Genomic DNA, 21,352 nt, shown 5'->3' on the forward strand with positions numbered 1-21,352 from the left:
AGGAGGCGGCTCCGGAGGGTGCCCGGGGCGGACAGGGCCCCGCGGGGCCGTCCCCTGCGGGCACCTGCCCACGGCCGCGCCGGGCGGCTCATGCGCAGAGCGCGGCGGGCGGGCCGGCCATGGCGCCGCGGGTGCTGCCGCTGCCCCGGCAGCGCTCCTTCCTGCCGCCCTCCGTGCGCAACCCCTTCGCGCACCCGCGCCGCCTCAGCGCCGCCGACAAGCTGCGGGTAAGGCGGCGCGGGGATGCGGGGGGATGCAYGGATGGATGGCAGCGGGACGCGGCCGCTCGCGCCTTGGCGGCAGCCCTGGGAGCGGGAGCTCAGCCCCGTCCCGCCGAGCTCCGCCGCAGAGGAAACATCTCGGTGCTGAGTGTGAACGGAGCCCCGTACTTCCCAGAAAGGGAAGCCGGGGGGAACGCGTCCTTCCCGCACCGCCTGCCCTGCTTCCTCACGCAGCCTCGGGCGAGACGCGAGCGCGGGTTAGTTCTGGGCTCGAGGCAAAGGTGCCCGGGGTAAAAAGCCGCTGCGTGTTGAAGTCCTTGGGTGCCCGTGCCAGGGCTGCCCCGCCGAGCTCTGCAGCCACCCTCGCAACGTGGCCCCTCGGCGGGCACAAAACGGGGCTCGCTGCGYGTCGAGAACACGGCACCCCGGCCCAGGCCTCAGCGGGAAGCAGCAGGAAAACTTCCCTCTGATACAACAGGCCAAAAGGACAAGATAACCTTGYCTTCTCCTCCTTCTTGTATCCCCTGTGTGACAGGGAGCTTGCTGAGGTAGACCCCTCCCTTTTGTAAAATCTTCTYTTTAAACCACCTGAGCTGATGAAGCAGGTACGAACCCAGCTCGCGGGGAGGACGATGCGCAGTGCAGGCTGCGGACAAGCTTGCAGCTTCTTTCTGCTGATCTTTTTAAAYACCTGGGGCTGACGTGCAGCTAAATACTCTCTGCGTTGTGCAGCACTTCCTCGCATCAYGAGCAGCGCTTGCCCTGGCGGTAGCCAGGCAGGGGAACTGCCAGGGACCCAGAAAATAATTTCAGCCTAACCAGTCCCTTACATTTTACTAGCAGCCCTAAATACTTCTCAGGTGCATCAGATTCACTGCAGCCATGAGCACCAAGGAAMCAGTGCTGGGTTCTTCATGCGTCTGCAGAAGTGGGCAGCTTTCTGTGCTGGTGGCTCCTTAGAGAGGATGCACAGACTGCTTTAAAATTTTTATTTGTTAATATATATTTTTGTCCTTTTTCTTTACTAACCTACCTTGTCCTGTCTCTTCTCTGTCCTTTTCTTACCCTGCTCTGCAGCCGACGGAGCAGAAATCAGCTCTGCCTCATTACACAGTAACCCAGAAAGCCCACTGCCTGCATCAGCACATCAGCACTCCCTGCACATCTGCCCAGAATAGATTAATGAATTTACCAAGCTCTTGAGGAAGGGGTTGTTTTGGTTTTGCTATTACACCCTTTATTTTCATGGTAGGTCAGTGCATATTCCCTCCCTTTCTTCAGAAGAAAAATATATAGCTCAAACCAAAACACCCTGACTTTGCAGAACAGGCAACATCTGTGTTACTCAATGAAGTGTTGAGCTTCAGCATCCAGGTTCAACTTCCAAACTGGGAACATACAGCTTATACTTACAACTACTTAGACAGAGACAGGCAAGTAACAAGACAGGCAGCATCACAGAGGCTTCCTGGATGCCTTGACGGTGTGGATTCACGTGCAGGAACAGAGCCCAGGGGCGTTTCACCATCGAGGGGCTTCCTTGGGGCTCGTGGTGCTCGCTCGGGCTGCGTCGAGCTCTGTTGCACCACAGAGACCAACCTCAGGGCCACCTTCCTGAGCTCCTTTGCTCAGGGGAAGCAATGAGGAGCGTGGCCCTGCCCTCCTGCTGCACAACTGGCTGCTAGCGCTGCCCCAAAGCACCTGCCCCACACAGCAAAACCTGGCAACACACATAGCTGCTACACGGGCATCTGAACACTGCAATCATTAATGCAATCCTCAAAGTCCTCGCTAACCATTTCTTCGTTTTTCCCTTCCTTTTTTTCTCCAGACCATCCTTCTAGGGATTATTTTGTTGCCTCTCCGTACCATATGCATCGTGATCATTTTATTGCTAGCTTGGGTGTTTGCATCCATTGCAACTTTTCGGCACCCTAGAAAAGGATCTGTACCCCTTAAAGGATGGAGAAGGTAAGAGGTAACTGAGGCTTGGGGAAAACTCTGTGCTTGCCTTTTTTAAAAAGAACAAATGAACAAACAAACAAACAAAAACCCTCAAAATTAGGCCCTGAAATTGAAACACACTTGGGACACACTTTGGGGCGTTCCCATGTGTTGCCTTATATTCAAAATTGTAATCTGCTTCCAGCACAAATAGCTGACAGTCCCTCCCCCTGCCTGGCACACTGAGCAAGGTTGTTTTTGTGGGTGCCTTTTAAAACATGAAGGAAATGCTACCTATAAGATGAGTGATGTTATTGCGTGTGTGTTTCCCAAAGGACGATGATCCGGAGGGCCCTCTCGTGCCTGACTCGCACCGTATTCTTCGTGATGGGTTTCCGGGTGAAGGTGAAAGGGAAGATAGCGGGTCCGCTGGAAGCGCCCATCTTCGTTGCAGCGCCTCATTCCAGCTTCTTCGATGCCATCGTTTCTGCCCTCACTGGGATGCCCTCGATGGTGTCCAGGGCGGAAAACCTGTCAGCTCCACTGTTTGGCAGTAAGTATTTATGAAAAAAATATATTAAAAGTCAGTGCACGTTGATGTGAGCCCAAAATCCTAATTCTGCAAGTGAAGCAGGGGCAGACCTTCCCAGGCCCTCAGGGTCTAAAACTACAGACAGTCATTGCTAAGATTTTTCAAAGCAAATACTTTCCAGTGAAATATGGGTCAGAACAGCTTGAAGTACGTTGTTTCCCGGCAGAAATGGGATATCGGATCWCTTCAAATTTGCTTCACATTGAAAGCCTGTTTCATAACTGCTCACACCAGAAATGTTCTCYGCAAGTTCTCCCCCTGTGCAGCCTGAAAAATCTATTTGACTGCTGTCTATTAACAGGCTGGTCTGCAAATGGAAACCACAGATTGCTGAAGGTCGTTTCTAAACAGACCTGAGCTACAGTAATCTAGAAAACACCACGTTCCTAAGCTGAAGCTTGCAGGCAGAAGGTTACAGATTGTTTTAATGGGAGTAAAACGGAAGGAATTAAAGAGAATGCAAAGAATGCAAAAGATTAGATGAGTCACGTTTCTAGTATTTCCTCCTCCTTTTGGCACAAAAATAAGGTCCCATTTGTATTAYTACTTGAATCAGCTGTAGACTGTGCTGGCTATGTAACTTTTCTGTCTAAAGGACTCTTTAAAAGCCACCACTCGCTCAGAACTAAACTAAATAAGCCACACAGAAAATAAGACTTTGGGGGAAGTTAACTAAGTGGCAACGTTCTGACCCTCTCTTAAAAGCTGAGGAATGGGACACGGTTCCTCCCCAGTTTCTTGTCCCCTCTCTGGTACATTCACACATTCAGACAYGGACTTTCAAACAAGTTTTGTTCTTGGCACTTTACACAAGAGGTAGAGAACACCTGAACCCACATCAAGTCTGACACGGAGTAAAGTGTGGCTCTCTTTCACAGCAATCCTGAGCTCCCTTCAGCCCGTCTCGGTGTCGCGTCAAGACCCCGACTCACGGAAGAACACTGTCACCGAGATAACAAACCGGGCCATGTCGGGAGGCCAGTGGCCACAGGTAACACAGAGCCCGCGGCTTTTCCATGCGTTCCTTCTCCCTATGCATTCTCATTCTGTGGGAATGCCAGTAGCCAGCTCTATCTCCAAAGACACCCAGTGTGGACTTATGCAGTGCCTCATACTTTATGTTGTGCATTAGTTCTTGATTTCTTTATGTGGCACTCTTTGCTTAAAACAAAAACCAAAAAGTTCAACTGGCCAGTTTAAGTTGCGAAAATAATGAGGTCTCTTTAGTTATAGTTGGCTACTTTCTAAATGATGCAGCAGGAGAGCCGGGGATGCCACTGACTGATTCCCAGCCCTGTGCTCTGGTCACATCTTCCTACTCCTGCCATGAGACTCCTGTCACATGTCCTGGGCTGTCTTTCAGTGCAAGAAAAAGAAAGGGCCAGGGACTCTTACCAGAGCCACAGTGCAGCAGGCTGGGCCATGCACAAGGGCCCGACTGTTGTTTCTCCCAACCCTTCCGCAGCACAAAAGGGGAGCCCTGTGGCTTGTTGCTCAGCTGGTACCGTATGGGTCAAGGCTACACAGTGGCCCGCGATGCCTCTGGGCCCATAGGCAGCTCAGTAAGATGCTGCTGCCAGGGTGATTCTGGATGGACGAAGGCCTTCCCACAGCTTTCCCTCCTTCAAAGCAGACCGTATGATCCGGGGTCTCTCTCACCCACGTCCTGTTCCGCCCCAGCACCGGGATCCCGCACTAGGGATGCAGGGTGGCACGCGGCATCGCTCGCACAGAGCCAGGCTTCGTGGAGCTGAGGCTCGAGTACAACCCCCGTGTGACGTGAACACGCGCTCATTTTGTGTCTCTCTAAATCCCAGATCCTCATTTTCCCGGAAGGCACCTGTACAAACCGATCTTGCCTGATCACCTTCAAACAAGGTGAGAGATTTTGTTGATTCTTTGTTGGAAAATAACGTGTAAAATACAGCAGCGCTAACAGGACAGCTTCCAACCACCAGTATTTCCATTTGAGTGTTTTACACTATTCAGTTTGCTTCTCCCATTTGGGGTATTTTGCAGCAGGTAAAGTGCATGTGATGTACACTGGCTAGTTGGCTGGCTTGCTTTCTGGGTTCAGTTTTCCTCTAATAAATRTCTAATAATTTCAGTTACTCAAACACATGGCTGGCCCTTAAGGGCTAAGCTACCAGAATGCTGCCTCTTCCCATTTGCTTTGAGCTCAGTTTACAGTCATGTCATCCTGCCTTCCTATAAGCCCTTGCTAAGCAAGGCCTAGTGACCACATTATGTATCTCTTAGGTGTCCTGCTCAGCAGCACAGCCTCACAGGCTGTTTTTAACACACAAAGGTCCTAGAAGCAGCACTGACCATTAGGCTGCAGAGCTGCCCTTGGCCAAATCGCCGTCCCCAGACAGCAAAGCTGCAGAACCAGCCCCACGTGCTCCCAAGCCTGTCACTTATCACGGCAATCAGAGCAGGGCTCAGGAAATGTTTGCAACAGCCTGATCTGCTCATCTGTGCTTACAGGGGCCTTCATTCCACGCGTTCCTGTGCAGCCCGTGCTGCTCCGCTACCCCAACAAACTGGTACGTAGAGCRCTCTCCCGTCGCCAGCCGCTCATCCGGGAGGCAAAATCCCAACTTAACGCGTTATGGAGGCAGTATCTGCTTTGTCAGGGAGGAATCTATGGCCCGAGCTCCAGCCCTGGCTGCTACATAAGCAGCGGCTCCCCGAGCGCCGGGGGGAGAAGCCGCGCGGCGGAAGCGAGAAACTTCCTGCAGAGCCGCAGAGCCTCCTCCTCGCACAGCAACTTCCCTGCTCGACAGCTTCTCCTTGAGCTCGAGGACCTTTTTTCCTGCAAAGGGGCTCGCCAGCAGCCTCAGAATGAAAGCAAAGCCGAGTTAGGCAGCGCCAAGGGGTGTTAGAAGGAGCACAGATTCCTTCCTAAAYCCTCGTGCAGGTGACTTTCCCATCAGTGACGCGACTGGCTGGAGGGAACCAGCCTCGTAACAGTGATATATAGCGAGTAATAACCAGGAGAAGAAGAAGGCAAAGGAAAAAGGGCAAAGCAAAGGCATGATAGATAGCTCGTGCYGTTACGCCTTGAAAACTAAATCCAGCTTATTTATGAGGGTGCCTCTGTAAAGGGACCGGAGGAGTCTTCCCAAGAAGTCTCACTAGGTGTTTCTCACCCACACACTTCTAGCTGAACAAATAATTTAAAATAGCTCAATAACTACATAAATTTAATTCCCAATTATTGGTATTTCCGAAGCCTGTCATGCTTATTTCCATTTTTTTAAGACACGGAATCCTAGTCATATTAACACCTGTATTTTCACTGCAGGACCATAAAACCCTCATCTGTTTTTACTAAACTTGTGCACRCTCTACCCTGTAACTGAGTGGCTCTCTAGCATTTATCTGATTTTGTCTTATATTTCTGTCTTATTTTTTCCCTAGGACACAGTGACCTGGACCTGGCAGGGCTATTCATTGTGAGTTTCTTAATCCTACTGAAAATTACATATAGATTTTTTTCCCCCCTCTATTGCTAAACAATTTGCCAAATGGCTTCAGCTAAGGCACGTTTGCCTCAGGTATGAGAGACAGTATAGAAAGCAGCGAGGAAGGTGAAGTCGTGGAGATTCCTGTGCACAGGAACCATCCTGTGCACCAACCATCCCACAAGCTGGGATGGTTGGTGCAAAAGCTTGAGRTTCTTAACAAAAATACCCCTAAGTGTGACTGGGAAGCGGAGGAGCTGATGGCAGCGTGCAGGGCAGTCRCTCTCTGCATTTTGCTGCCAGGATGTTAAATATTAGTCTCCTTCTCAGAAGTCCCCTGACCCAGATGCTGCTTTCACATAYGGCTCCTTTCCTCCTTTTGTAGCTTCCTGGAAGGAATGCCTAAAACCACATGTTACAACATCAAGCACTTCCCACATGCAGCAGGAAGCATCACTGGACTCTTCCACTACATTTTGCCCTTCTTTTCAATCCAAAATAAAAAGATAGCTTGATAAACAATGATTTACAACACTTAAAATGAAGAACAAATATGTGTTTCCGCTTAAAAGTTAAAGTGAGATGAACCAGCCTTCCAGAAGTGAAAGCAATTATGCTTACCCTTTTTCCCAGCTTCTTCCTCTCCCTACTTGTTAATGGTAAAATCAGTGACTATTTCTTAAAGCACAGGAGCTCCCAGCCTTACCAGGTTTCTGGGAGCACTACCACACTGTGCAGAATGCAGGAAAATGTGCAGAATGGCCAGCACCTAAAAACGAATTCTGAGAAGGAAGTTACTGCTCCCRTTTTGCAGATGAGAGAATAAAAGATACAGAAATAGAGCTACTTGCTGTAAAAGCTTTCAAATCTAGTGTCCCTTCCCCTCTTAACAATACAATAGCATATATGTTTTGCTAGCCAAAGGCTTTATAGGGTGCCATTAAGGTGCACAAGTGCAAAGACAAGCTGCCTGTCCAGTTATAAAGCTTTCATATGCAAAAGCCCAAGAGAAAAACACTTCAGGAAACTTCCCTGCAAGGTATTTAAAAGCCTTGCCCCGTGTCAACTCYGCTTTGGTTGACGCTTTAAGAAGTTTCATCTATTGATGTGCAAACCCTTGTGTTTAAAATAATTGAAACATGTTTTCCTTCCTCTTTCTGGCCTGCCTGCAGCAAAGAGCTGTGCGTAATGACGCTGTGTCAGCCCTTCACCAGAGTGGAAGTTGAGGTAAGAGGTAGATTTTTATACTGAGGTTCACTAACTGGGGAAGTTACTTACACTTTAACGGACTATATTATTCATATTTTTACTCACTCATTCTCTTTTTCCCCATGTTCTCATTTCCTTGCTCCTCTCCAACCATGCTTCTGACCCAGCCATCCTACCAGACTCTACTCCACAGGTTTCTGCAGCTAAGAACTTGCTTTAAAACCCTTAGTTTTCCGGCTGGGAAGGAAGCTGGGCCTTCCTTACTGAACCTGCTCCCTCTGCAGGTTCATTGAAGGCAACCCCACAGCACAGCAGGCACCACCTTGCTCCCTTCCAAGCGAGCAGGCAGCTCTGGCTCCCCAGTATCACCCYTCTTTACAGACCACACTGGACTGCCAGTGTGGACTAAGTTCACTTCGGGCCCCGAGTACTGGGAGGAATTTGATTTTCTTTGCTGTTCATTTGCAAAACACAGAATTCAGCAACTCTGGAAAGCAGTGTTGCTGCTCCTAACACTTAGTCTGATCTTGGTGGTGCAACCATGAGATAAATATCTCTCTACACTTATGTTTCTGGTGCCATTTAGGAATTTCTTTTTGGTGGGGGCAAGTTGTTTTATGTTTTTTTTTTTGGTTTGTTTTATATAAGATACTGACTTTTACAATATTTATACACATTAATGCTCTACTTGTAATTCACAGTTCAGATTTCCTATCATTGCTTCCATGGAGGAAGAAAATTATCTGTCACTTGCTAAATTAACAGATACCAAGCGTGACTGCAGCACGTATTTTATAATCTTGCACACACTTTTCCAGAATATAACACCCTTAGAAAGGATCTTTTAAAAGGCACATGCAGTATTTCAGACTCATATTCTTATAAAAGTAACATTTCATTTTCCAACTAACTTTGCACTTACTCTAGTTCTTTTTTTGGCGTTGATTTTTCATGTCAAAGCTGTTTTTATGGCTCTTACGGACAGGAGTGGACTGAATCCCATCCACGTGGCTGATGCAGAAGCTGCTGGGTGGTTTTTAAGGCAGCTGAGACCTCTAGTGTCCAGTCCCACCATCGCACGGCTGATTTATTCCCCGCCACTTTCAACCAAGAAAAACCTACCCGTGGTGTTAACTAGGGGGTGACTCCTGAACTGACCACACTCCTCATCTCTTTCAGTTTCTGCCTGTTCACGTTCCCACCGAAGAAGAAAAAAAAGATCCCATTCTTTTTGCCAACAGAGTCCGAGAAACCATGGCGAGGTACGTACTGAGTTGGGACTCAAGAACTTGTCTTTTCCGTATCCAGCATTTCCTATATTGGAAATATATTTCAAATATAGCCTGACCACAAAGCACTTCAGGTAGTATCAGACTGTGCCACAACTCATTCAAGTTCTAGTTATTACATATATGCTAATGCCAACTTCCCATAAATGCTATATTATATAGATGCTATATTATGCTATAATATGCTACATTATATATATGCTAATGCCAACTTCCCATAGCAAATCCCTCTGATTGTTCTTATACAGCATGCAAAGGCGGCTGTCTTAGGTTAACTAAAAGCCATTTTAATGCAAGAAGCTGGTTTTTACTTTCCTCTGACTCCGTTTCAGTGCTCTGAACGTGCCGGTGACGGATCACACGTTTGAAGACTGCAGGCTGATGATCTCGGCGGGGCAGCTGACACTGCCCATGGAGGCCGGCCTGGTGGAGTTCACCAAAATCAGCAAGAAACTCAAGTAAGGAAAGTTTAGCGGTTGGCAATTTAATTATTGCATGACCTCATTGTTGGAAAGATGATTCTGGATGTCAGAAGTAACTCTAAGAAAGTCCTGATTTACCAGAATTGCCTGCTTTTAGTATTAGTAACCATGGGGGGGCAGTACTTAATTGCTATTTCATACAGAATAACAGCCTGGAAATACCCCATTTCTAAAACAAGTGCTTCTTTTGGCTATTTTTTTTTTGTCTTTGAATGCTGTAATAACTCCTTCTGAAATTCCATCTGTCCAAGATCTGGCATATAGAAATATCTCCTCTTCCTCGTGTTTCGTAGCCTAAAATGGAATCATGTCAGGGAGCAGCTGGATACTTTTGCTGCTATTGCTAGTGCCTCCAAAGGGGGAAGAATTGGAATTGAGGAGTTTGCAGAGTACTTGAAGCTGCCCGTTTCTGACGTCCTCAAAGAGCTCTTTCTGCTCTTCGACAGGGTGAGTATTTAGCCTCTTAACTCACTGTTGGCAATGCTTTGTTAAGAAATACATCCCAAAACGGTAACTGGAGTCATCACATCCAGCTTAGTAAACGTTTCCTGGATAGTAACTCCTGCAGGCAAGATAGGTGTCCTGTGTAGTTACCTTTTCCAATGTTTTGATGGGAAAGGGCCTGTCTGTTYGCTGTCTGGGAGCTGGCAGCCACTCCTCAGAACAAGTTACTGCACGACTATCAAATGATAATCTCTGTGCTGCTTGTTCCGGAATGTTTTCCTTTGCCAAGCCTAAAGTCGAGCTCATTTACACCCTGACAGCCTAATGATCAGCTGTTGCTGCTGCGAGCGGGTAATGGCAGGCAGGTTGTGCTCCCTGGAGAACATGTTCCTGCTGGGTTTCCAAGGGTGCTACTAGATGCTACGAGCACCCAACTTGCTGTCTCCAGCAAACCAAACCAAAGTGGATTTGAAGGCTAAATGAGCTTCAGTCCTAGCGGTTGCCAACCCTGCCCAACGTATAGCTTGATGAAGAAAATTAAACAGAGAACAGTGTTACACATGCCGTTAATCAAGAATCTAGAAATGTTTTGGGCTGCTGTCAGCCTTGCACCTTCCCTGGGCTGGATGTGTCCCCAGACCCCAGGAACCTTTCAGCGGCAGGAACATCATTGTCTCAAACCTACATGTTAAYCTCTCTCTACTGTCCCGCTATGTGCCAACACAGGGCAGCATATACAGAATTAATCACGCATCTCAAAGAAACCTTCGTGTGCTTGGGTGAGGCTGCCTTGTGGCTCATGTGTCAAAACCATCATTCAGACCAAAACTGCAACGACCAGCCAGGCTGCTGCAATGAATTCACAGCATTTCCAGCTTCTAAAGCATCTTATTTACTTTAACAGCTTTTAGGACAGTGTATTTGCTTCAGAGAGAGGTTTAACATAGCCCGCATAGGCTCGCTCCAACACCAAGTTGTTAAGAACACAGTACGGCTTCATCCCTAGAATCAATTCCTAGAACTAAACACATTCAAAAGCTGCTACTACTTTTTCTTGTAGGAAAACCTACAAGAARAGTGCTGCAGTCCATCTTAGCACACACGGTGCAGCTGAATTCTGCAGCAACTTATGCAGAGGTGCAATATTAGCTATTAACTCTTGCTATATTTACGGTTGCAGAACGGAGACGGCACCATCGACTTCCGAGAGTACGTCATCGGCCTGTCCATCCTCTGTAACCCCGCCAACACAGAAGAGACTATTCAGATGGCATTTAAGGTACGTTCAGTTCAGTATCAAACTACCAACCTGACGGCTCGAGGCCGGCTGCAAATCTGTCAGCTTTGGGCTCATAAGTTCACCACGTCAATCTGCCGCACTAATGTGAGTAATGCTCTTACACCAATTGACATTTTGAGCATGAAGGGGAGGGAAGAAGTGCAGGAGGGAGCCCTGGAAGGGTTGAGCGCCACATGAACGCACTAAATGAATGTGAAACCTGCCCCCAAAATGATTCAGTGGCACTGAATGAAAACGCCCCCACGTTTTACTTTTTTCTTATTTTTTTAGTGGATCTTTGGCTCAGATTCAGCTGTTTTCCCCACGCTACCTTTTTATGCATTCCTTGAACAGGGCAGTTGATCAGGATCATGTCCATTTCTAATTGGATCCTTTTCAGTAGTGATGCTCGTGCAGGAAGTACCAGTATTTTTATGCGAATACACCRTATCTCCCGGCTGCTTTACAGATTAGGGCTGCAGCATTCAAACAGCTGAACAGCTCGTCTGGGTTCCACAGGGATGGGTTATCAGAGTGCCAGGAAGCCTGGCAGGCTTCTGGTGACCAGTTCAGCTGGTGGGAGCTGCTGTTCCTCTGCAAATACAGCTGGGGGTTTCTGCTGCTTCGCAAGGCTTGGGTCTGCCTAAAGCTGCACAAGCCCGTGGGCTTCGTTTCATAGCTAGTTAATGCAACTTCCCAAAGCTTTGCTGTGTGCTTTTCACAGTACAGAATATCCTGATGCCAACTATATCACATAAACAACTATCAGGCTTAATTCCAGAGAAAATCCATAACATCTTTGGGCAAAAAAAAAGCTGCTACGATGGCATCAATCTCTTCAAATCCCAGGTGTTGTTTGCAAATCCCCTCTTGAACAGCAGAAACCTAACAGGGGTGGCCAATCTGCACAGGTTCGCAGACAAACTGATACTACCACGTTTGTTTCTACACAAATATCTTTTCCAGCTCTTTGACATGGACGACGATGGCACCATAACAGAGGATGAGTTTGCTTGTATCATTCAGTCAGCTCTGGGGCTGCCCGAGCTCGATGTTTCTCAGCTCTTTAAAGAAATAGATGCAGATGAAACTGGGAAGCTCTCCTATGGTAAGTTATGTCCCACTGTAACCAACAACACTGCACAGACACGGTTTCCTACCTCTTTTTTTCCCTGAAAATGTCCCTGTGGCTGGGGCAAACTCAAAGCACAGACCCAGATACTTGTATGATCTGCCCAAGATACTTCAGATGAAAGTATCTGGAGCTTGGCTTCCTTAAAAAGCAGCCCCTCACCCTTTCTTTGATTTTATAGTTGCATTATAATATCTACAGTCTTGTTTTTATCGTTTTAGATGAGTTTAAGGACTTTGCCCTCAAGCATCCAGAGTATGCCAAGCTGTTTACCACATACCTAGAGCTGCAGCGATACCAGCTGAACATGGCAGAGGAGGATGACTTTGAGTGCCCCGAAGCCAACGACGCTCCTGCTCGGAAGAGCACAGGGCCAGGCTCCGAAACCACAGCGATTGCTAGGAATAAAGCCCACCCTGACGGCAATGAAGACGACAACTCCAGTACCTCGGACAAAAAGGATGACTGAGAACGGTCAATAATTCAGTTCCTGAGATCTACAGGGATGTCTTTGCCCAGCTACTCATAAGCACAATTGATGAAGCACAATTCATAAGCACAATTAAGGTTGCAAGTTAAAAAAAATTTTTTTTTTTTTTTGCTTTCCTCTCAGGCTGCAGARGAATATTCCTGTATCAATCAAAGGGAAATAACACTGTAACTAACTCTGTTGCCGGTATCAGCATAGCACAACTGGGAATGTTGCTCAGTGTCCTCCAATTCCTGCTTTCGGGAAAGCACCGGCTGTGGCAGGAGGGGCAATGGGCTCCAGCACTTAAATCACCTCTCAGATCTAAGGACCCTCTTGGGTAAAAACAAGGTGGGATTTTTGTGCTGCTTAATACCTCTTAAGTCCCCAACATGTCTTAAGGGCAAAGAAATGCCAGTGTGTTGTAATCTGGAATTACTGTGAGCCTTTCGGAAGCTTCAGAGAGACAGAAACGAGTTTACAGGAAGCTGAGAGTCGAAGCTGGTCTCTTCTCTGGCTGTCYAAACATTTCCCCGAACTGCTTGCGAACCAAAAAGGCTTCTGAGCAGGACGTGCTGCATCACTGACGCTCACAGAAACAGCTTTAGGCCCAAAGGACACGCAAATATGGAAATGATGCTATTTCTATCAGCAAAACCTAACTGGAAGTCCCACGCAACTCAGTTTTACTGGAAAGTTCAGACATTAAGACCCAAGAATTAATGCACCCTTTCAGAATAAACGGAACACCGGTTACAGTGCAAACTGCTTAGGATCATGTTAGCAGGAGCATGGCAAACTTGAGCAGGTTTCTGTCCTAGCAGTGACCGACAGAGACCTGTGACCTTGCTCTGCACTCCTGGAAAGCTTTGTTCGCCGCCAAGCCCTAGTCCTGCTAGGCAGTGTCTCCTCTGGAACGGCCTCCTAGGACGCACGTTGGCAGCACTGAGCCGTTGCTCCAGGTGTTCTTGGGAGCTGACTCGAGAAAAGCTCATTTCAGTTGGTGATTTGAGCGTGTTTTGCCTTGGGCCTCTCTAGTGCACTGGATATTCAGCTTTGCCTGCTCTGTCCRTCATCAGAACGCACTTTATCTAGTTGGTATTTATGCAAATAACTGCTCAAATAAAGACTTGGGAGGGGTAGGACGACAGGATATTTTCCAGTTAGAGCCAAGATGAGCAAAGTCCAAAAAGTGTGGTACCAAAAAGAACCGATTTGCAGCTGGTTTTCACATAAGACTCTGCCTTTGAAGTCCTGCCTTGTCTGGTCGCGAGCGTGTTGCCGTGTTTAATCTATCCGGTGTCTATAGCTGTGCCTATCCTGATGTTTCACGTGCTTAAAATAAACATATTTTTTAAAAACTTACCAGGACAACGTAGTCTATATAGTACAGTGGGAAGGGTGCTCTGTATGGGGAGGTGCAGAGGAGGTTTCCAGAAAACCACCATACACAATCTGGATAAACAACTCGGGTCGAGTGTCAGGGCTGCTCTCCGTGGGGAGCCCACAGAAGCAGCACGGAGTTGATGCCCTTCCGAACACTCAGCACCAAGTGGCTGCTCCTGCTGACTCCTTCCAGCAAGAGGGGTCTCGATTCAAGGTGTTCTGCAGGTATCTGCAGAGACCATCTCTGTTCTCTGATGTAAAATGACTTTTTGTAACAGGAACATCAGGAGAGGGATTTCTTTCTCTTTGGAAAAGGAGAAGTTGGGGTTACCCTATCTTGGATATACAGTTAGATGAAATGGGTGTTAACTCCTCAGCAAGGTCTCGTTGACCAAAGCTCCAGGCAGTAACTTGTCAGAAAAAGGCTCCTGCTCCAACAAGCTAAAATAAAGACGGGTGGACAAAGCTGTCAAGGACACAGGTCCTTAAAGGCCAAAGCTCTGGCATTTAAGCCTCGGCCCCGGCGAATGCAGCAGTGCTTGGCCACTGYAGCAGGCAGAAAACCTGCAAGTCACACGCAGGGCCAACAGGAGGAATGGAGACAAGAAAGTGCTCGCACGTGTAACTCTACATCCTCTAATACTATTAAGTGAGAAGGGCCACAAACGGGCCCGGTATGTAGCAGTGACTCAACTATGCTCTGAAATCAGCTAAACGTTAAGAGACACTAACTCAATAGACACACGTCTGCTCCATGTGCGGGAAAGGAATACATTAATTTCTAGGCATCATTGTGCCTCGGGGAGCTTTTAAAAAGAGCAAACTAAAAGCAGTCTGCAATAAGCATTGCATTAAGAGGCAGAGCAGGAACTAAACGGGAGGGAAAGGTTAAAAATACCAAGCAGAAAACAGGTCTGAAGGGAGCACTGAGGGCTGACACCTTCCCGAGCTCCCAGCTGCACTTTCCTGCCCGGCACTTCGGAGCACAAGTCCCAAAGCCCAGGGCCTGCTAAGGGCAGGGAAGGTCAAGCAATAAGGTGACCAGGTTCTCCATCCTAGAGCCGTTTGTGGTTTCTGCTCCTCCCTGAGACATCAGCAGCACAGGCTCTAAATGCAGAGCGAGATAAAGCACGCAGCATCCCTGGAGCCCAAGCAGGACCAAGGTAGCCACGAGCTCAAAGCTGCTCTGCAGCCTTTGCAGCCTCCCTCTCTCCCACCAAAGAGCAACTTCCACCACCAAAAGCTTTAACCACCCTATGACTAGAGCTAAGAAACCAATTAAAAACATGAAATATATTTAATTGGGTGGAATCTGCAGGCACTTGTGCTGCACTCAGGCAGCTGCTTTCACTGGCCTGCGCTGAGCTCGAACTCCAAGGCTGTATGGGATTTTAACGACATTTTATTAATTAATTTTGAATCTTTACTCAATGAAATAACATTTATTAGAGTGACTAGCAGTAGGCAGGCGTTTGCCAGTAGTGCTTAAGTTGGCAGACTCTCTGTTACTATACATAGCCAGAGAGGCAGAAAGTAAACATCTTATAGGATTAGCAGCTATGTTCATAGCTGAGATGAAATTTGGACATTTCATTAGTGTAAGATTGATTCTGACATTTCATAAAGCCAAAACGCAAACAAAAAAATGTGTCTGATATAAATACAGTATGCAGCACTTATTCAGATAAAGTTCAAGCGGCGCGGTAGGTTTAGTGCCATGACGAAGGAAATGCAGGAGGGTCACATAAGGACCCAGCTTCAGCTAAGCACCTGGGTGGGAGCTTAATCCTGGGAGCTGCAGCCTGATACTCCGTGCTCATTAACAGCACCTAATTAGACCAACAATTAGGAAACACAAAAAATTGCCAAGGCAAGTTATTGTTAATGGTGGTAGAAATCACACCACCACAGAAAACAGTATCACAGTTGTTCCAGCTGTATCAAAGCTTTCATTTGTTTGGCCATCCTCTCAGTTGAAGATACCCCCTAGTCAGCAACTTTTGACAACTTAAACTTTTGGTGACTTCTGAAATACAGAAAATGTTGTAAGAAGAAGTATTTTGTTACCATACTGGGACCCTAAGTGCTGCTCCTTTAACCTCCTGGACATTGCCCACTCTGGAAGGTTCAAGGATGACAAATGTTCCTTCTTTCCTCTCATTCAGCAAGCCCAGATCCTCTCCTAGAGGACTTCAGCCCAACCGGCCTCCCCTCTCTCTGCTTCTCCAGCTGTTCATTCCTAACTGAAAATCTTAGCTTTTTCCTTGGAGAATTAAAAAAAATTAGTCAAGAACATTTTGATGAACTCAGATTATTGTTAAAAAGATCTTTAGATTTTCTTGTAAAAAGAATAATAATTACTTTGCTTTTGTTAAGGACACTATCTTCCTAAATCTTTACTAAGCATCTAACAGTGAAGCAGCAGCAAAGCACTACAAATTAGAAAGACATGATGAAAGCTTCGAGGCTATAATTGTTCAAAAGGAATAATTTCCTTTTCAAAGGTAAACATCAGCCTTGCAGACAAAGATAAGGCCAAGAGCACAATTAGATACGTAAGTCTGGGCTTCTGCTCCTATCTCCTGATATCAAAGATTGCAGAAAAATTCAAAATGTTTTCTTAAAACGTAAGAAAAGAAACGAACAGGAAAAAGTGTGGGAGACTGGCAGGAGTCAAACCAGAGCCGCCAGCAGCTTTTGGGAGAGCCGCTTCCCCCGGGCCGGAAACCTTTCTAAAACAGGAGATAAGGAGCCACGAACCACAGCAGCTATTCAAGGCAGAAAGAGCTTAAGTGTTTTGAGTTTCTGCGTTGGTCTTTTGAAGGAAAACATGCCAACCTCCATCATGTTCCTTAACTAYACCTCCTAGACAAGTTGGTTCTATACAGAAGTATTTTGTTAATGTACAGAAAGGAGAGAGAAATAGCAGCACAATCAACCTTGTTGTCTGAACATAGGGTTGCACTTCTACTAACTCAAGTCTAAACTCATCCTGAAACTCTGTTGAGTAAATACAAAAGAGAGGCATCTCTCCTACCTCTGCTGCGGCCATTTCTCATGTCACAAGACTATGGTTTTTATAGCAGAGCCTTCTTTTTTAGTAGCAAATATACCCTGAGGACCAAAGACAGCTACCCTTCACGACCATGACTAGCAAGGGCAGACTAGGGGAGTTTAAATCTGCTGCTAGGCATTTGATCAAATCCTCTGCTTCTGTTTATTACAGTGGGACTTGGCAGCTCCAGCAGATGAAACGGCCCTTGAACGAAGCACTGTATAAAACATAACTAGAGTTTCTGTCTTTCCTGAACATTTTAGAGTTTATAAAATAGACAAGGCCAAAGGGGAGGGACAGGCAAGTTCAATGCTCTGTGCCTAACCCTGCACAAGACAGCAAGGACAGAGCTGAGGCGACTTGCTTGCTCTCCCCAGGCATTTTCAGTGATACCAGACACCCTCCTTTCCACCATAACAGTATTATTTTGGTGACAGAATCAAATGCTCAAGGATAAAAGAAAGAGATCTCCATCTCTTCTCCATCTCCATAGAGCTACACAGCAGTTTAAAGGTTGGCAATGCCTGACCTTCTGGTGGAGTCAGCCAGTCTCAATCTACTCTTCTTCCAGCCTAATGTGAATAATTTCACAGCAGACAAAGGGCCCTCCCCTCCGCCCAATCTCTTACCATCTTCCCRAGTGGAGTCAATCTAGAGTAACATCAAAGCGCTCGTCTCCAAGCCTTTGTTTTATGGGTCTGCTAATATTTTTCCTGTCCGCGATGCAGAAGACGCTGCTGATAGAAATATGTCAACAGGAAAACAAACAGGCAGCATTTGACATGCATTAGGCCCAGTCTGGGAGGATAAATAAATCATAGATCAAATATTAATGAGGGGGAAAGCAGTGTTTATCTCTGTCGGGTCACTACGCACACAGTGCCCGTGCCGCGTGGTGACAAGCGCACCCGGATACAAAGAGGATAAAGGCTCCTCTCCTTAGAAAGTTCCTCAGCCACTCGGGAAAACACCCTTCTAGGGTTTTATTGATTGCACAGAATAAAACGAGGCCAGCTACAAGTGTCCATTAGAGATATCCGAGCGCAAGGCAAGCACTGTAAGAAAAACAAGGCCAGACCAGGCCACGCAAGGACCTTCTCTGGATTCCTCCCTCCTCCTTTGCCAGCCAGGGCATGGCCAGAGTCCTTGACTCCCTATATTTAATTACTACTTGTACTGCACCAAAGAGACCAGTTCTAAAACCTGGCTGTGCCCAACAGGGCACAAATCCCACACACAGGTCCAACTCGGCCTACCTCGACCAGATAAACAGCGCAACCCAAGTACACGAGAGGCAGCGAGGGTGAAGAAACAGCAAAGGTGTTTGGGAACATTGCCAGAGGCATAGGCCCCACCTTACACAGCACCACATACTGCGTTGTGTGAAGTAACTGACCCACTGCCCAGGCTCTCCTAGCACGGCCTTTCCCCACGGAACCACAACATGGCAGTCCCAGCCCTCAAATTCACCGTGCCCCAAAGCAGGTCGCGCAGGGCACTTCAATTATCATCTGAAGCCCATCAGAAGGAAGCCTGCCAGGGAGTCTGAAAGACCTAGAACTGACCAAAGTCTAGAGAAGATAAGAATATGGAAGCAAAATTAAATGAGTCTTCTGCGTCTGTGTTCTCTGAGGAGCGGTCTGGTGAGGAGCTCTTCTTTCCCAGAGAAAGGGAATGAGAGGATCTGTCTCAGATCAGAGGTGGCAGGACAGGGCAAACGGCAGCTACTGCCCACCAAGTCAGACAGAATGGGCAACAGCTGTAACAGCTGCAGGATCAGACAGAGAAAAGCCCCCCAGAGAGGCCTGTGGGCTGGTGTTCCATGTAGATCCATGGAAGTCTCCATCAGCACGCATTTAGAAGGTCCCCAGACAGAACTATGACTAAAGTCTAAAGCAGTATTAGCTTTCTCAGCTATACCAAAACTGCTTTCTTGGCCCCAAATAACATTTAATTGGGGTATCTAAACTCAACTGCAAGCTATTCTACAAAACTCCAAGAGTCCCCCTCACGTTCCCCATGTCACCAAGGTCTGAGATTGGTCTCCTGCTCCAGAACCACCCCTGGTTCTGCAGGGGCAGAACCCCTGGAGGCACCTCCACCTCCCTCCTTAGGCAACTCGTCTCGCTGCCTTTTCATTTATGATCTGCATAATAGCGACAGCTTAGAAACACTGGATTACTTAAGCCACATAAAGGGCAAATGAGTGGTCGCACAAGGGAATTAGTGATTCACTTGCTCTAAAGTTATTAAAGTGACCAGATCCACACATTACAGAGAAYCTGAAGTAGCCACATGCCTCTAGCTGCATGAACCTCATACTAGAGAGTTCCCAACTCGCCAGCAAGGAAAGACCTCTGAGCAGTTCAAGAAAGAAAAATGWAACAACAAAACTTCACTCCTTTTCCAGCACCTCCTCTTATATCACATAGTGAGGGAAGTACCTGGCCAAGCTCAGAAGCGGTTATCCCTTTACAAAGGGATTAGTGAGGCAATAACAGATGGCATGCAGGTCACAAACACCTGCCAATTATTATTTACATATAATTTTCCTAAAAATGTTTAAATAATTTTCCTAAAAATGTTTAATTTTCAATGTGCAAGGAGAAAATGGCTCTAGTTAATGTTGCTACTATGACTTTTGTGGTGTTCCTGAGAAGCCTTGCGAAGGGCATCTCAAAACAGAGCAAACACCTTTCCCCCCTCTCAGTCTCAAGGAGATTACAGAGCTGAACACAGAAACATCTGGTCATATGTGCAGCTCACCAGGACTGAGTTGCTCTTAATCATGCTGCTGTTATTCCCAAAGTCACTGCTGCTCTACATGCAATAGATACTGTGATAAGCACTTCACCCCATCTCTTCAAAAAATTGTAACTCTCATGCTATTCTTAGACAAACAATATTATTTTACTCCTATTCAGATCAGACCTAGCAAGGGGTCTAATGGCATCTTCCAAGCTGACAAAATATGAAACAAGTCAGCAACACTCAGTTGTGAACCATCCACCTATTTGCTCAGCTCACTACGCTCTCCCTGATGCAGCAAAGCTCAACCTGTTTTAGTCTGGTGAGTCTTTCTAATTACAAAGAAGAGAAAAGGAACCACACCATGGCAATTTCATTGTAGATGCAGGCTTTGCTATGATAAAGACAAGATCGAAAGGTGGCAGCTCCTCTCATTTCTGAGGAATAAAACGCATGGAGACCTCTCTTACTGGAGCTGTAGCTCAGGTCCTTAACTGTGAAGTGAAGCATCAAAGGAGAATATTCCTTGGGATTAGAAGTTGGCTGCTTATCRGGTACACGTCACACACAGGCATAAACTTAGACCCCAAACATGTCACCAAGCTCATTCCCAAAGCAATGCAGGGCAGGGTGTATTCCCAGCAGCAGCCACCGCTGTTGGGTTACAGCTAAAACTGACCGCCAGTTTTAGCCAGTTCAGCAAATCTGGGGGCAGATGCAAAGACCTCCTGCGAAGGGAGCCAGCACAAAGGAGAGGGGAGCGGGGCTGAGCTGCGGACGGCGCTGGCAGGAGGAAGGGGCTTGTTTATGAGCCACATTGTTGGCCCTGCCGCATTTTAGCCCCAGCTTTCCTCCGGCAGGAAACCCAACATTAAACAAGGAGGAAGACGCCCCTATCATTCCTCGTGAGGCACCTCAGCAATGACATTTTCGGGCTCTTCACATACAGTTTATAGAGCTTAGTGCAATACAGCCCCAGGCCCCACCGAAGTACAAATAAGCATTTATTCAGCACAAAGATTTGACCCTTTAATGGACAGTGTGGGAAATAACGCTAAGGGGCACGTCTGCCAGGAAACAGGCTACACAAAACAGGTAATTACATTGAAGGACCATGACAGAACGCAGCTAAGGAGGCATCAAACCTGCCTTAGAGGTGCCTAAAAGCAAAACCCACTGAATCAGGGTGCCCTCAGAAGGGTTGCACCCTACAGCAGAGCACAGTACTGAGCACCAGCATCTCCATCCCTCTCCTCATGCTCCTCCAGGCCAGGCAGTGCCCTGCGCTGCTGCTCAGAGCCCTCTTCTTCTCCCCAAGGGGAGAGAACCCCTGAATGGAGAGAGGCTCAAGCTTCCCTCTGTCAAAGAGCTTCAAAATTACACTAAAAAAGCTTCCTAAAAATCACCTTTTTTAAGCAAAAAAAAAAAAAAAAAAAAACAGAAAAACCATTTATTTTTACTACCATTCTGCTTTTGTGCCCTTATGGTCCATCTTTTCACCTCAGGGGCTTGAAATCTATCTTCTTGTAGCTGAAAGGGCCTTGGGTTTCTAACAGAGTCCCGTGAATTCCGAAGGTGGGACTTCCAGGAAACACTGTAAATCGTGTGAGGTGCAAAAGCCGCAGCCCCAGGGCC

The 21,352-nt window shown here is 47.1% G+C and overlaps 1 protein-coding gene across 2 annotated transcripts; it reads left to right on the forward strand.

The window, feature by feature from the left end:
• The first annotated feature begins 119 nt into the window (after positions 1-119).
• On the forward strand, positions 120-13,583 carry LPCAT2 (lysophosphatidylcholine acyltransferase 2). Of its 2 annotated transcripts, none has more exons than XM_026039811.1 (14): positions 120-227; positions 2,053-2,192; positions 2,501-2,718; positions 3,636-3,748; positions 4,575-4,635; positions 5,245-5,303; positions 6,181-6,215; positions 7,397-7,451; positions 8,613-8,695; positions 9,055-9,180; positions 9,498-9,651; positions 10,829-10,927; positions 11,894-12,035; positions 12,281-13,583. In XM_026039811.1, the coding sequence occupies exons 1-14, from the start codon at positions 120-122 to the stop codon at positions 12,526-12,528; spliced, it is 1,641 nt and encodes a 546-aa protein (XP_025895596.1). In that variant the 3' UTR covers positions 12,529-13,583. The 2 variants fall into 2 exon arrangements, with proteins under 2 accessions (XP_025895596.1, XP_025895597.1); XM_026039812.1 differs by lacking the exon at positions 120-227 and adding an exon at positions 454-478.
• The last annotated feature ends 7,769 nt before the right edge of the window (positions 13,584-21,352 follow it).

This window comes from Nothoprocta perdicaria, unplaced genomic scaffold (assembly GCF_003342845.1).
Source record: "Nothoprocta perdicaria isolate Ctin4 unplaced genomic scaffold, notPer1 scaffold_242, whole genome shotgun sequence".
Lineage (NCBI taxonomy): Eukaryota > Metazoa > Chordata > Aves > Tinamiformes > Tinamidae > Nothoprocta > Nothoprocta perdicaria.

Coding starts and splice junctions, on each gene's coding strand:
- LPCAT2 (XM_026039811.1), top strand. CDS start 120: ATGGCGCCGCGGGTGCTGCCGCTGCCCCGGCAGCGCTCCTTCCTGCCG. Junction 4,636..5,244: donor CCTGATCACCTTCAAACAAG/GTGAGAGATTTT, acceptor CTGTGCTTACAG/GGGCCTTCATTCCACGCGTT. Junction 9,652..10,828: donor TCTTTCTGCTCTTCGACAGG/GTGAGTATTTAG, acceptor TTACGGTTGCAG/AACGGAGACGGCACCATCGA.